General features: G+C 37.1%; 1 protein-coding gene across 1 annotated transcript in view; it reads left to right on the forward strand.

Moving 5' to 3' along the window:
- The first annotated feature begins 511 nt into the window (after positions 1 to 511).
- Positions 512 to 13041, forward strand: part of LOC136828869 (serine/threonine-protein kinase 16) — a 31498-nt gene continuing 18968 nt past the window's right edge. Inside the window, exons 1-5 of the mRNA XM_067087148.1 lie at positions 512 to 637; positions 3304 to 3421; positions 5791 to 5884; positions 6891 to 7031; positions 11935 to 11994. Of these exons, the coding sequence (XP_066943249.1) occupies positions 3309 to 3421; positions 5791 to 5884; positions 6891 to 7031; positions 11935 to 11994 (408 nt within the window). The 5' untranslated portion in view covers positions 512 to 637; positions 3304 to 3308. The remainder of the gene's footprint in view (positions 638 to 3303; positions 3422 to 5790; positions 5885 to 6890; positions 7032 to 11934; positions 11995 to 13041) is intronic.

Here is a 13041-nt window from a genome sequence, read left to right on the forward strand (position 1 = left end):
AGTGTTGAATGACCTCATAGGTCCCAACGCTTGGCCTTTAGCCTAAATTCTACATTCTGTTCTATAAAAACATTTTGAATTACGTTTTTTTTTAAATATTGTGATAATTATACATAAATTAGACATTGAAACTATATTTTTAGAATTTTGTTTCGAATGCTGTGTGATGCAGTACTCATCAATTGGATAATACAAATTTTTTTTTTAGAATGAGTTTTTGTTTCGAACATTCTGTGATACTTATGACAGGTTAGATAGTACAATTTTTTTTAAGGATATGAATTACTATTTCTGATGAATGAATGTCCTGCTGAGCTGCGCCAAGCGAAGGCTACTGAAATCAAATAATATCCAAACGCAGCTAAATAGCAATGAAAATATTTGCACGGTTGGAGTAAAAATGAGAGGAATCAACAATTTAAGATGGTGAAAAGCTCCCAACCAGATATTTAGAGAACAAATAACAAAACTGAGAAGGTTATGGAGTTCATACCGAAACCACAAAGAAGAAGCTGTGGTTAGTGTCTTCAACACCAGGCGTTTAAGTAAGATTCGCTTGTCAAAGTAAACAAATGGAGCATCGAGGAACCAACCGTAAGCTTTAGGTAAAAGCACAGGTGTCAAATAAAGGAGAAAGGTTAGTAAAGCATGTCACAAACGTGTTTAAGCCAGCGCAGAATGATATGAGTATTTGTATGATGACTAATAATGGTGGTACCTAACCTAATGAGCAATTCCATATGCCAACATTGGCAAGTGTCATTTACTCTGGTGATAGTGCTGGCCTACTCTAGCTCAGCAGGCTACTCTAATGTAGGGACTTGTGCAGACTGTGGTATAGGCTCGATTAATTAACGTATCGTAGTAAATTTTCAGGTAGAATTATAGAACGGCTCCACAAAGTGTATTACCTTTGAAATTGACTATAGTAGGCTATTTTGGTTGCTTATCAAGAATTTACTGTTATTTTTTGTCAGTCGACTGTAATTAACCTCAGAACTGATGTTATTTTATGCCGGCCATCCTGGAATGCTATCGTGTAAGTGCAGTATTATAGGGGAACTTTTGGTAAAAAATGGAGTTTCCCTTCCCGGGGGGTTTGGGTCTAAGTAACACAGCCTACCAGGTTAGGTTTAGGGTATGCTAGGTTAGTATAGTTCCTATTATAACAGGTTGCCTTAGCCAATCTCTTCTTGAACATATGGCTCTCTAATGACTTGTGCATGCGGGCAACCATTCCATAACATGACATTCAGGTCTTTCTCCCAGCAATTTCCCCCACCCAAAACCCCACATTCCCAAATGGTTTCCAACCATGTTGGATAGAGATATAAGGTTAATAATACAGTCAACCCCCACTATTCGTGGTCTCGCAGTTCGCAGCTTCACCGATTCGCGGATTTTACTGTGGAACATATCCCCAAATTAATCATGAAAAACACAGCAATTCGCAGACTTTTATGGAGAGAAATATTCACAAATTATTGTCTTTTGATGTTATTTTCCTGACTAAATACATTTTTTTTACGATAAAAAGATGATTTACTAATTTTCAGATATTAATATTAAAGTAAATTTAGCATAATATCATAAAATGTTTTTTTATTTTTGTATTTAAGTAAATACCGTACTATACTTCAGTTGTGTAAGTTCTAGTGTTTCCCCTATCCTGTAAAAAGAAAATGGGACAGCCTTACTACTCTATGAGAGAAAATGGCTCTGCTTGAATGTAACGGGGACTTACGTTTAGCTATCACACTTACCTGTAAGCCATATATTTTTAAGGATAATGTTGTAAGATGAATTTTTAATGGTATTAAAATGTCTTAGGGTGATAGTTGAAGGTAAACATTTGGTGTTGGAACCATTAAATAGGCATTTATATTAAATAGACATTTATAAATGTTTTTATAGGTGGTCTTTGGTATCTGACCTGTTTAAATATGCAGTTATAAGTGTTTTTAGGTAGGTGTCAAGTGTTCATGGATTTTAGCTATTTGCAGGGGGTGGGGGGGAGTTATGGTATCTATCCCCCATGAATACTGGGGTTGACTGTAGTTGATTGACAACAAACAATACCACCTCCTTCATCAGCAGCACTAAAAGTTAAGGAAAAGTTAATTTCCAAGGTTAGGACACAGCATTCAAGTTTAGGTTAGGTTAAGGTGAGGCTGGTTAGGTCATATTGCCTCCAAAATACCTATTACAGAAATGGGTGCAACTGAAGACTGCCACAGCCTGGTTCCTGCTGGTTGCCAGTCGGAATATATACCTATGGCAAGTGTTCCCTACTTGGCATTCAAGAAGAATTTGTCTGCTTTACAGGTATTGAGGGCAGATGTCTGGGGCTGCCAGATTAACTTTACCTCCATTTTAGGAACATTGCCCATAAACCCTTAGACACCTTGTTCTTAGAACCTGTGGTGGATGCTACACTGTTTAGAAAAAATCTTGCTAGAGATTCATAATAGGTATAGTTTCGGTTGAATGAAAGGGTGATTGGTTTTTCCTTTTTTGCTTTCTTTCTCTCTTCCTTTTAGCAGCCCATAGCCATGTATTTGCTGGTCTGGCCAGATGCAGATGAGTTACACAACAGTGCCTATCTTAGAATTTTATTTGTAAAGCATTATTAGGCTAACTTGGGATCTATTTGTCTTCCCGTCTCACTCAGGGACACTAAGGGTCATCAGAATTTTCTAGAGTGAGGTTATAAGAAAGCTAAACTTTGGCACACGGCTTTGTCAACCTTGGCATCTCATATGCCTGGCTGTATTGGTGGCTACAGGAGTCATTCTTCTCCCTGCTCACATACTTGACTAGGACACTTACATTTTTAGGGCAGAAGAACAACACTAGCTATGCTCTTCAGACAATACTTTCCATCTGAGGAGTGAGCTTCCATATAAAACACAATGGTGTAGGTTAATTTAGGAACAAACTGCAAATTCAGGACAATTTGTAATTATGCTAGCTTTATAAACCTCAAGTCCTTATCATAATCCCACTTCTAACCAACCCTGCACTTGTCCCCATTGCCAAAAAAGTAGCCAGGTCTCCCACCTCCTCACTCATCTGCCTCCAGTTTCTGCCAGAGTGCATCCTTTTAAAGGACTACTGTTTTGTACAGCTAAAAAAAAAAAAAATAGATTAAAAATTTACGTTTTTTGTCACATCGACATCTTATGTTAATGCATTTTGGTAGAGCTAGTTATTCACAGAAACAGATGTGAGACTGTGATTAATATTTGCCTGTATAAGAAGCTTTATATACTTTTATTTTCAATCATATTCATTTGATTTCAGGTAGGATGAACACGGCTGGGCTGGCAATCTTAGTAAGAATGGGCAACTGTTTGTGTGCGAAGGAAACTGTCAAAGTCAATGACCGACAATATTATGTTAGAGGATCACTGGGAGAAGGGTAAGTACTGTATCACATTCCTGTTGTATGTCTTTATTTGTATGTCATCAAATCCAGAACTTTTAGCCATTTCATTTGCCACATAATGCTCCTCAGGCAAGCATTATGTTTTTACATAAGTGAATTACCAAGTGGTTGCATAGCTGCTAGCTTCCTACCACAGCAGACCAAAAATTCAAATTTTGTGGTGGCGCCACCATCGCTAGTGTAGGTGACAGGGTCCCACCCACTATCAGGACTGACAGGTACAACTCAGCGGGTAACTTCAGTTCGTTTTCTGCTGACTCCCAATCAACATCAGTGGTTTTTGGGCAGTACCTATCATCATTTGTTGGATTTTTGTTCCAGTATTGGTGACATATTTGAATTTTGTGTGGCTTCTTCCGATTAGGTATGTGTTAGCTTTGGTTAACATAGTTCCTAATTAAGATGTCAGATTCTAGTTCTTCTAGTGTTCAGTTTTGTACCGAGGGTTGCAAGATTAGATTAGTCAAAATGACATATGATTCTCATACCAACTGCATAAAATGTAGGGGGCAGGATTGTAATAGGGGGAAGTTACTTGTCCAGAATGCCAGGACTGGGATGAACATCAGAGGAAGGTTTTTAGATCTCATTCTGATAAAGTTGATAGAGTTAGAAAGAGGAAGGCGGCTCTTAGAGCCGGGAATAGAGCTAGCGTAGAGACTCCCTTTGCCTTCGGTGTTTGAGGGTAGCGCTATTTCTTCACCTCTTATCCCTTCTTTTTCCCCCATCTTGAGCCCTCCTGCTATCTTACAGCAAACTCCTTTACCAAGTTCCCATGCTTCAGATCTCAACACCATTGCCAGTCTCGAATCTGGGTTCGATAAGAAGTTTTGAGTTCCTGACCAATACGGTCATGGAACTATGTTTATCTTTTATAGCTTTTGTGGACCAAGCTTCGACTGTACCCAGTGTTAGCGCACCCAGTGCAAGTGTGCCTAGTGCAAGTGCAGTGCAGAGTGAGAGTGTTTGTGATTTCCGAGGAGGTGGCTGTCTGTCCTACTAGTGCTCCTAGATGAAGATCCCTCACTGGGGAGAAGACTTACCGGAGGTCAAAAGGAGGCTGGTAGGGTTTGCCCACAGGTGGTCACCCCCTCCGTCGAGCCTGTTGCCCAGTCCCAGGCTGCGACAGAGCACCACTGGAAAGGCACATGAGGTTCGAGCCATTGCCACTTGTCTTGCTTTTCGACACAATATGTTCTTGTCTTTGATACTTCAGTCTACCTTTTGGAGGTCGAAATCAGTTTTTGCTTTGCACTACCTTAAAGATGTTGAAGCAGTGTTTGAAAATTGTAGTGTGTTAGGGCCTTTATCCGTGGCTGGCATGGTGTTGGAAGAGGAAGCATAAGGGACTCTCTGTCCCCTACTGTCTCCTCACCTTGTTATAAGGTTGTTGTGTTAAGGGAAGCCTGGAGGTACAGTGTACCTGGAATACCCACCGTTTTTATGGCTGGGGTGATGGTTTGGTTTTTAATTGTGGTGTAGGTGACAACATTTTTTTTTATTCTGGTTTATGCCCAGGGCAAGGGCACCCTTTTATTTGTCTTTGTCACCCTCTGGTTAACCTCCATGGCTGCAAAGTACCCACTGAAGTAGGGGCAATTCTGGCCATTCTGCCACACCCTCTACAGGTTAAGATAAGTGCCAACCAGAGGCAGTAATTACCTGCAGCAGCTCTCTTACCAGGTAAGGTACAACAAGTGTTGTCTCAATGCTAGCAAACTTTATAGTTCAAAGTCATTATCTTTATTAATGTTTTGGATTAGATCATGTCCATCTAACATTTTTATGATAAAATAAAGTTTTATATGATACAGTAGGGTGGGAGCTGGACCAGCTTTTGCCATCTCTGTTCCTCCTGGCTTTGAGTTCCTCCTTTCTGTTCTTTCCATCATTGCTTTCTGTCTTGGTCTTTGGACCACTATGGAGGTGGTGTTCTGGAGTATCTTCTCTGGATAATCCTTCAGAATCCCAGTCTTGCTCCTATCAGGGCCCAAACAGCAGGAGAAATAGTTGGTATAGTCACAGTCTCTTTTGCATATCTGTCTGCAGGCTCAAATTGGGAAGTTCTTCCAGAGATGGTACTCTTCCAGTTTTTGGTAATAGTGGGGGCTGATTGGAAGGCAGTAGGGTAGGAGTAGGAAACACGGGTGCAATTTTCTTCTCTGATTTTCAGCCTTTCCCTGGTTTTTCTGCAGATGTTCAGCCCTTAACAGTATATCAGAGAATCAGTACAAATAAAATGTGTAAATATGGATGTCCCTTATATTTTTTTTTTGTGTTAATTAAAATTTTATGAAAACATAAATGATTACAAATACATATTCAAATTTTTGTTTTGACAGAGGCTTCAGTACAGTTGATCTAGTAGAAGATGCAACAACGCATAAGCTGTATGCACTCAAACGTATTACTTGTCATGCACAGTCTGATCAGAAGGTAGGTATTTTGTAGTGAGTTAATAATGCAAGATATATTGGTATTTTTCTTTTCTGTAACCAAAATGGCAAATACTCAAAATGTTAAAGCATTGGCTTAATTTTCAGTCAGTAGTCCTGGCAGTGCACTGTAGGCATTACTAAAGGATGTTTGCAGTATCTCATGGGCCCCTTGCTACACCCACTTTTTAGCCAATTTACCCTACCTCCATTCCTCCTTCCTTTATTCCATCCTGCAATCCAACCTCTCCAACTATTACTCAGTCCAACTGTGGGATTTCTTCCCAGTTCATCCTTCAGATCCTTGCACTTCATCTCCTTTATTTTCTGTATCTTTTCATCCTTTCAACTACTCCAACTCCCTCTTTTTACTCTCTCGAGTGTTGACTGGTCTGAAGTGTCCCAGTGTTTGGCTTGACAGCCTAAATTTTATAAGTGGAATACAATCAAATCCAACCAGTAGAACTCTTGAAGTGAACTTCAGCATTTTAATGCATATGGTATGGGATACCTAAAAATACTCTTACTAGACAGTGAGAATTAAAATTTGAAGTGGGTGATCTTTATTCACCAAATATCTTCATTGTTGCATAGCAACAAAATGACTAGTGTAGTACTGTACTTCATGCTCTAAATACTGAATTAAATAATGTGTAAATGTGTTTAAGGGATGATATGCTATGCCATCTTCCCTTAGCTGTAAAATTCTATTGTTGGAAAAGAGGATCAAAACTGTTAAAATATCTTAGACTGACTGACATTTTCATTATCAGGTTTTCTAAGATGCTTCTTAAATTAGCTCAATTCACCTTGCCCTAAAGCCCTCTATCCAGCAAGCATAGTAATTAATACAGTACAGTATACAGATTTTAAAGGGTCTGTCCATTGGTATTACTGTCATTACAAAGAATAGCTGCCTTGTTTTAAAGCATTACTTGAAGTATCTTTAATTTAGCATTTCTTAATTTTGTATTTGCTCTTCAATTTGTAAATTTTTTCTGTTTCAGATAGCCTTAGCAGAAGTAGAATACCATAAAGCTCTCTCCCATCCAAATATTGTAGAATGTGTAAATTCTGATTTAGTTGGTGTACCAGATCTGATGGGAAACAGAACGTCACAGGTACTCATAATTCTTCCTTACTGTCAGGTATGTTAACCTCTATTTTTGTTTAAAATTGATTGGAGGGGCAAAAAGTAGTCATTGGTAATTTCTGAGGGGAAAATGCTAGATTTTTATGTAGCTTGATACGGAGAAGAGATGTACAGTATTGTATGAAGTTTTGCAGAAATCTTTTCCCTCTGAAATGGAATGGCTGTGTTCCTGTTTACACCTATGTAAGTGTGCATCTGGGCACCAGAGCAATCTGCCTGTCTGTCGTAAACACCACCTGCAGTCATATTTACATCAAGTATATTTTAGCTCACAATCATCATCTAATCCTGTAGTCATTTATACTTACAGTTTCATTGTAACTGGTGTGATCACCTATATTTTTACCCATGTTGTGTATGATTTTTTATATGCCAGCTTGAACACTTGGGGCAGGGGCTGTTGAATTTGTTTAATTTACCAGACTCATACAAAGACTCTTGAATGTGCTTATGAATGAATTCACAGTGTTTGAAGTGCAGTCAGTAATAAAGAAACTTAGGCTATGGAAAACACCAGCTCATTATTGAATCACTGCAAATAGAATTCAGTTGACACTGGAATGAAACTAAACAGTTTTGCAGAATATGGAATGAGGAAACAAAGCCTGATGAAAGAAAGGTAACCTGACTGAATGTGGTAATTATAGAGCCATTGCACTTACACTGGTTATGAAATATTCAGTATGTGTATTCTCAGTAGGCTGGAGAAAGAAACTGATATAAAGCTTAGAGATAAATAAGCTGGTGTTAGAAAAGGCAGGAATTGTAAAGATCAAATATTATGCTAAGATGTACTGTGCACTAGTGCCTTTAGTTCAGCACCCACAGACCAATATTTTAAAAGGTCTTGCATCACTATGGAATTTCTGTTTGAAATTTATAAAACTAATTGCAATTATCCACGAATGAAGTAGTTGCAAATTTAATGTTGACAGGGACTTATCAAGTATATTTACTATAAACAGTGGGAGCTACAAGGGAATATTTTTTCATCTTTGCCATTTGCCCTCCTTATAGATTTTATAATGAAACAAGTACAGTACGTGGGAGATGGAAGAGAAGGTTTAGATTCAAGTTATGATAGAAACTTGGTAGCCTTAAATTATGCAGATGATGCTGTTTCAGTTACCAAAATGTCACAAGATTTACAAAGCTAGCTTAGTAGAATGTATCATATACATAGAAATGAGACTCAAAATACATCTAAGAAGAACAGAAGTAGGGAAGACAGCATGTGCAAAGGAATGACATAACATTAGATGGAGTAAAGATAAATGAGTTGGAATCTCTCAAATATTTAGGGACAGTGATATACTGCACTGCACAGTACGGCTCTCTTGAGTTAGAATTTTGTGGAAGACTAAAAATGTCCACGCAGACATTGGCCTGGCTGAACAAGATTTGGGAGTCAAATAGGCTGAAATTGAATATGAAAGTAAGATTATATGCATGCTAGGTCTAGTATGATCTACGATCTATATTGCTATACAGACTGCATCATGGTAGGACAATGAAACTATTTAAAAGATTATGCTGATGTCAGAGTAAAGCTTTATGAAGAGTATTATAAGTAAGATGGTAGTATATTAGTGGAAATGATACTGTAAGGGAAATTACTCAATTTTCATATGTTGATGAGGTAATGATGAAAGGTCTACGTCAAGGTCATGGTCTTACTTGAGAGGTCAAGCACTGAATATGAATCTAACCTTTGTATTAGCTTTTATATGAGTTAAAGACTTGGTTCAGTGTGCGTAATCCACTAATGAAACCACTGGGGAGAGTCAGATCAAAGGCCATAGAAGAATTTAATCTTGCTGCAAAAAATCTGAGTTTTATGGGATAAACTTCATATTTGGCAAGAATACTTTACAGCTGAAGCTTATGTGCAGGCTGAGGTCAAGGGCGTGATTAAAGGTCAGAGGACAAAAATGAATTTAACCTACTAGTGAAGTCAGTATGCAGATTGAGGGCAAGACCAAGTTCATGATCATACATAAGGTCAAAGGCCAAATAGGAATTCAGGTTGTGTTTTTTGGTTTTGTATTTTGTCTGTTATCTGCATTACACAGGCATTAGGAATGGATTTTTTCAAAACTTTTATGTATTGGCAACAATAAGGTTTGTGTGTGCAAAACATGAAGGTTGTTGTGATATATGAGTCTTTCAATCGAGAAACATACCAAGCGCCATCCTGGGCCAAAGTATTTTTAATTTAATTTATTATATTTTAAAAATGGCACCTGGCATGTTTCTTGACTGAAAAGCTCATATGTATTTTTATATTTTTAATTAACCAAGAAGTACATGGTACCAAGTTAAGAAATATTTTGTGAATTTCATTGTTTTAGAGTTTTGTGCATTTGTGTGTAATTATTATAACTTAAACATTTGTTTTACTTCTGATGTATATTTTTGCAGAATCATATTGAAGTCCAGTATATTTTCCACACTAAGTAGGGAGCATTCTGTGCATTCTCATTCATTATCAGTATCATATTCACTGCGTACACAAGAGAGACATTTTGATATCTCTCATGTTCTCTTATCTCATGTACTTGTATTCCCAAATTCCCATCTATCAGTGCATTCCCCCTCAATGATTTAAAATACTCTCCCATTGGCTGGCTTCATGCCACTTCCACTTTGCTGATTGGTTTTTCCTCTTCCTTTCTCATCACATGTCAAAACTGTCTTTATTTTTCAACTGATCAAAAATACTGCAATGTACTTTGCCAAATACTTTTATATTATATCTGTATGTGGTTTGGCCTTGAAAACTAGCATATTGCTAATAGAGATTATACTACTCTTGTTTTAATGGATATTTAGTGTGCATTATATAGACTTGTGACTGCAGAATCTGTTATTGGATATGTAGCAAAAATTACTTAAGTGTTTATTGGTTCCCCTCACCCAAATCTTTTCATTGACAATGCTGATGTCTTCCATTACATTCAGCCTCTGTAAAATTGTAGTTATCATTCTTGAAGGTAAATTCTCATTTGAGAAGCATCTTTGACCTATCTTTTTACAAAGTGCACAAAATATTGATACTTTGAGAAGAAAGACTTTAAAGTTTTGGAGACCCTTCAATCCTGAGAAAATGTAATTCTTTTATCCTATTATGTGAATATTGTTTCTTCAGCAACTAACTCAAAACTCCGATTGGTGGACAGATGTGTTAGTATGAAATTTCTTATCCATGATCTATGTTAATTTATCGCACACTCATTCAATTGGCTCATTCGCCATGTATAAAATTTATCGTAATTTTTAGAAGTTCTGCTTCTGCTGTGAGTAATTTGTTGAGTGATCTTTCTGATCATGTTGTACTGTTGGAACTTTAGAATTTCAGACTTAGTGTAAATGCTTTTGTTGTTGATCAGGCTGACATGAGTCTCACTTCATAGTTTATTAGTCTTTTTCTGCAAGTGTCAATATCACTGCTGCATGAGAAATCAAATTTATTACTTGGAATCATAGATTATTGCTTTGCATATAGTAATGCCTCAGTTACCAGATGCTTTGGGGTCTGGTTTTCTGATAGGTGACATTTCATTAAGTGCAAAGACCCTTTGCTGTGACATTTCATTAAGTGCAAAGACCCTTTGCTGTAGTCTACACTGGAACATTTAAGATACCCCACAGCTGTCAGTAATCCCATATAATTGTTAGGCTAAGCTAATCTGCACTTTATACTTACCATTCAGTTATTTATTCACAAAATGCATCACTTCTAAAAGGTAGGTCATATTTATTGTAGCTTAGGAGTAAAGAATTCCATTGTGGTAAGAGAGGGTACTACTTATTTACTATTTTTGCATCAGTCTCCCTCCATTTTACACAGCTTATTACCTGCTCTCTAATACTTCCCTCTCAGTTTGAGCTACACAATCAAGTACAGTACATTGCCAGGGTAACAAATTATTCTACTCTCTTCAGGATCTACCAATTCACAATAATGTGATCACTTTATCTCATCACTATGAGGTCATTTTATACATGCCAAACATTGAAAATTCCTATTCCATTTAAACTTTGTCATACCAAACATTTCCTATTTGATAAATAGTATTGCATCCCTCCCTAAATATTATCCTCAGCATTACATTGCAACTCCAGATTGCAGTGTCTCCTTAATTTTCTATATGGTCACCAAAATTCTTGGTTTTGCCCACAGTGATTTTTTTTTTCTCTTCCTCTTTCCCTATTTTTTCTTTCATCTTTTGAACATGCCTTAGGCTTGTCCTCTATCTCCACTTTTATGTTTCATCTTTTGAACTTACCTTAGACTTCTTCCTTTTATGATTGCTATTATTACTCAGTGCTCTACCAACAGTAGCTCTAACAGCCCTCCTTTACTGATTTCATTAGTTTCATATTTTGCTATGATATATAGTAAAGGGCTCAGTACTGATCCTTAACAGGCACCAACATTCATTTTAAATCCTTCCAGCATATTTGCTGTTGTCATCACTCAAATGCTTGTGCTATGTATAGTACCTTTGTGTTACTCTGTGCCATCATAATGCCCAAAACAAGCAATTAGCTGTTTTGGTGCTCCATTGAATGCCTCTAGATCTTTCTTTGTGTGGGACTTTTCACCTGCATGTCCCTCATTGTAAAGACTGACTCTGGCCAGTTTTTATGGTACAGGGACAAACTAACAACTGTTTATTTGAAAATTATCTTCCTTTTATACCTCCAGCACCTTCTTCCATACTTTCCTACCATGCTGCAGCAGCTTACTGTATGGTACTTTTTTTATATTATCTTTAGTTATAGTTTTTATAGCTTTCATCAAGAAAATTTTCTTTGTAGGTTTAATCCTAGTGTTAGAGATGTGCATAAGGAAGGAGGTGAGGTCTAATTTTCTTCTTTAAATTTCTGGGCAGCGTGGAACGCTTCATGATGAATTAATGAGCAGAGAAAAGGCGGGAACTCCCTTAGATGAGGTATGTATAAATTATAGTGCAAATATAGATGTGTTAGTACCAAACAACAATTGCTGTGAATTGATGTATGCTTTGGGTGGAGTAATAAGTCTCATACATATTTTTTTGAGTTCTCAGTCTCATACATATTTTATCCATAAAAGATAATTTTGCCTAGGTGGCTAAACAAATCTTTCTGGTAGAATGGATTGGAAATATGTTGTGTAAATACTTCTTCCCTTTGGTTCGCATGGAAGTTAGTTTTTCTTAACCCCTTGTGGCTGGATGACATATATATATATTTACTTATTGCTTTGGGGTGGGTTCCTGGTAACATAATTATATGTTCAAGAGTTCGTGCCTCTCAGTTTGAATGAATTTTGCTGGAAAAGTGTTCAGATCACTTCCATAGGCCATAAATGACTTCTGGCAACTATTACATGGCAACTGTAGTAGCTCAGTAGAGGATAGCAGGAGATCAGTTTGACTTGAGATGTCATGGGTGAATGTACTGCAGCTCCCAAGCAAGGATGTCTCGCAAATGTTTTACAATAAATATACAGTACAGTACTCAGAATTTGTTACCGATTTTAGTTCTTATCTGTTATGATACTGTGTGAGCTTTAATTATAATTTTACAAAAAATTAAGAAAAAATATTAGAAAAAAATACTTAGAACTTGGTAAAATTAGCATATTTTTGACAGTCTTTTGGAAAAGAGGCCCTGCACAGGTTTGGAAATATTCATTTTCAACTTCCCCTGGAAAGTACAGAAAATTTCTTTTTTTTTTCTTATACCTTGTGCCTTTGCATATCTTCCTCTTTCCATTGATTTTTTTTATTGGTTATCCTTAAATTTAGCCCAGTCTAGGGGTATGTTATCAATAATTATTTAGTGTGGGCTGTGAGGATTAAGTACCTGCCTTTATGTTATAGGTGTTTGCACCATGTACTGTCTGGATCTTGTCTTCCTGTGGAACTGCCTGGATTTCTGAAGTCATTTTTGGCTCCACTTTCTGTCATCCTTGGGAACTGGACGCCTTGCATCTGGGTTTTATATTGTGTTTA

The sequence above is a fragment of the Macrobrachium rosenbergii genome, chromosome 43 (genome assembly GCF_040412425.1).
Source record: "Macrobrachium rosenbergii isolate ZJJX-2024 chromosome 43, ASM4041242v1, whole genome shotgun sequence".
Lineage (NCBI taxonomy): Eukaryota > Metazoa > Arthropoda > Malacostraca > Decapoda > Palaemonidae > Macrobrachium > Macrobrachium rosenbergii.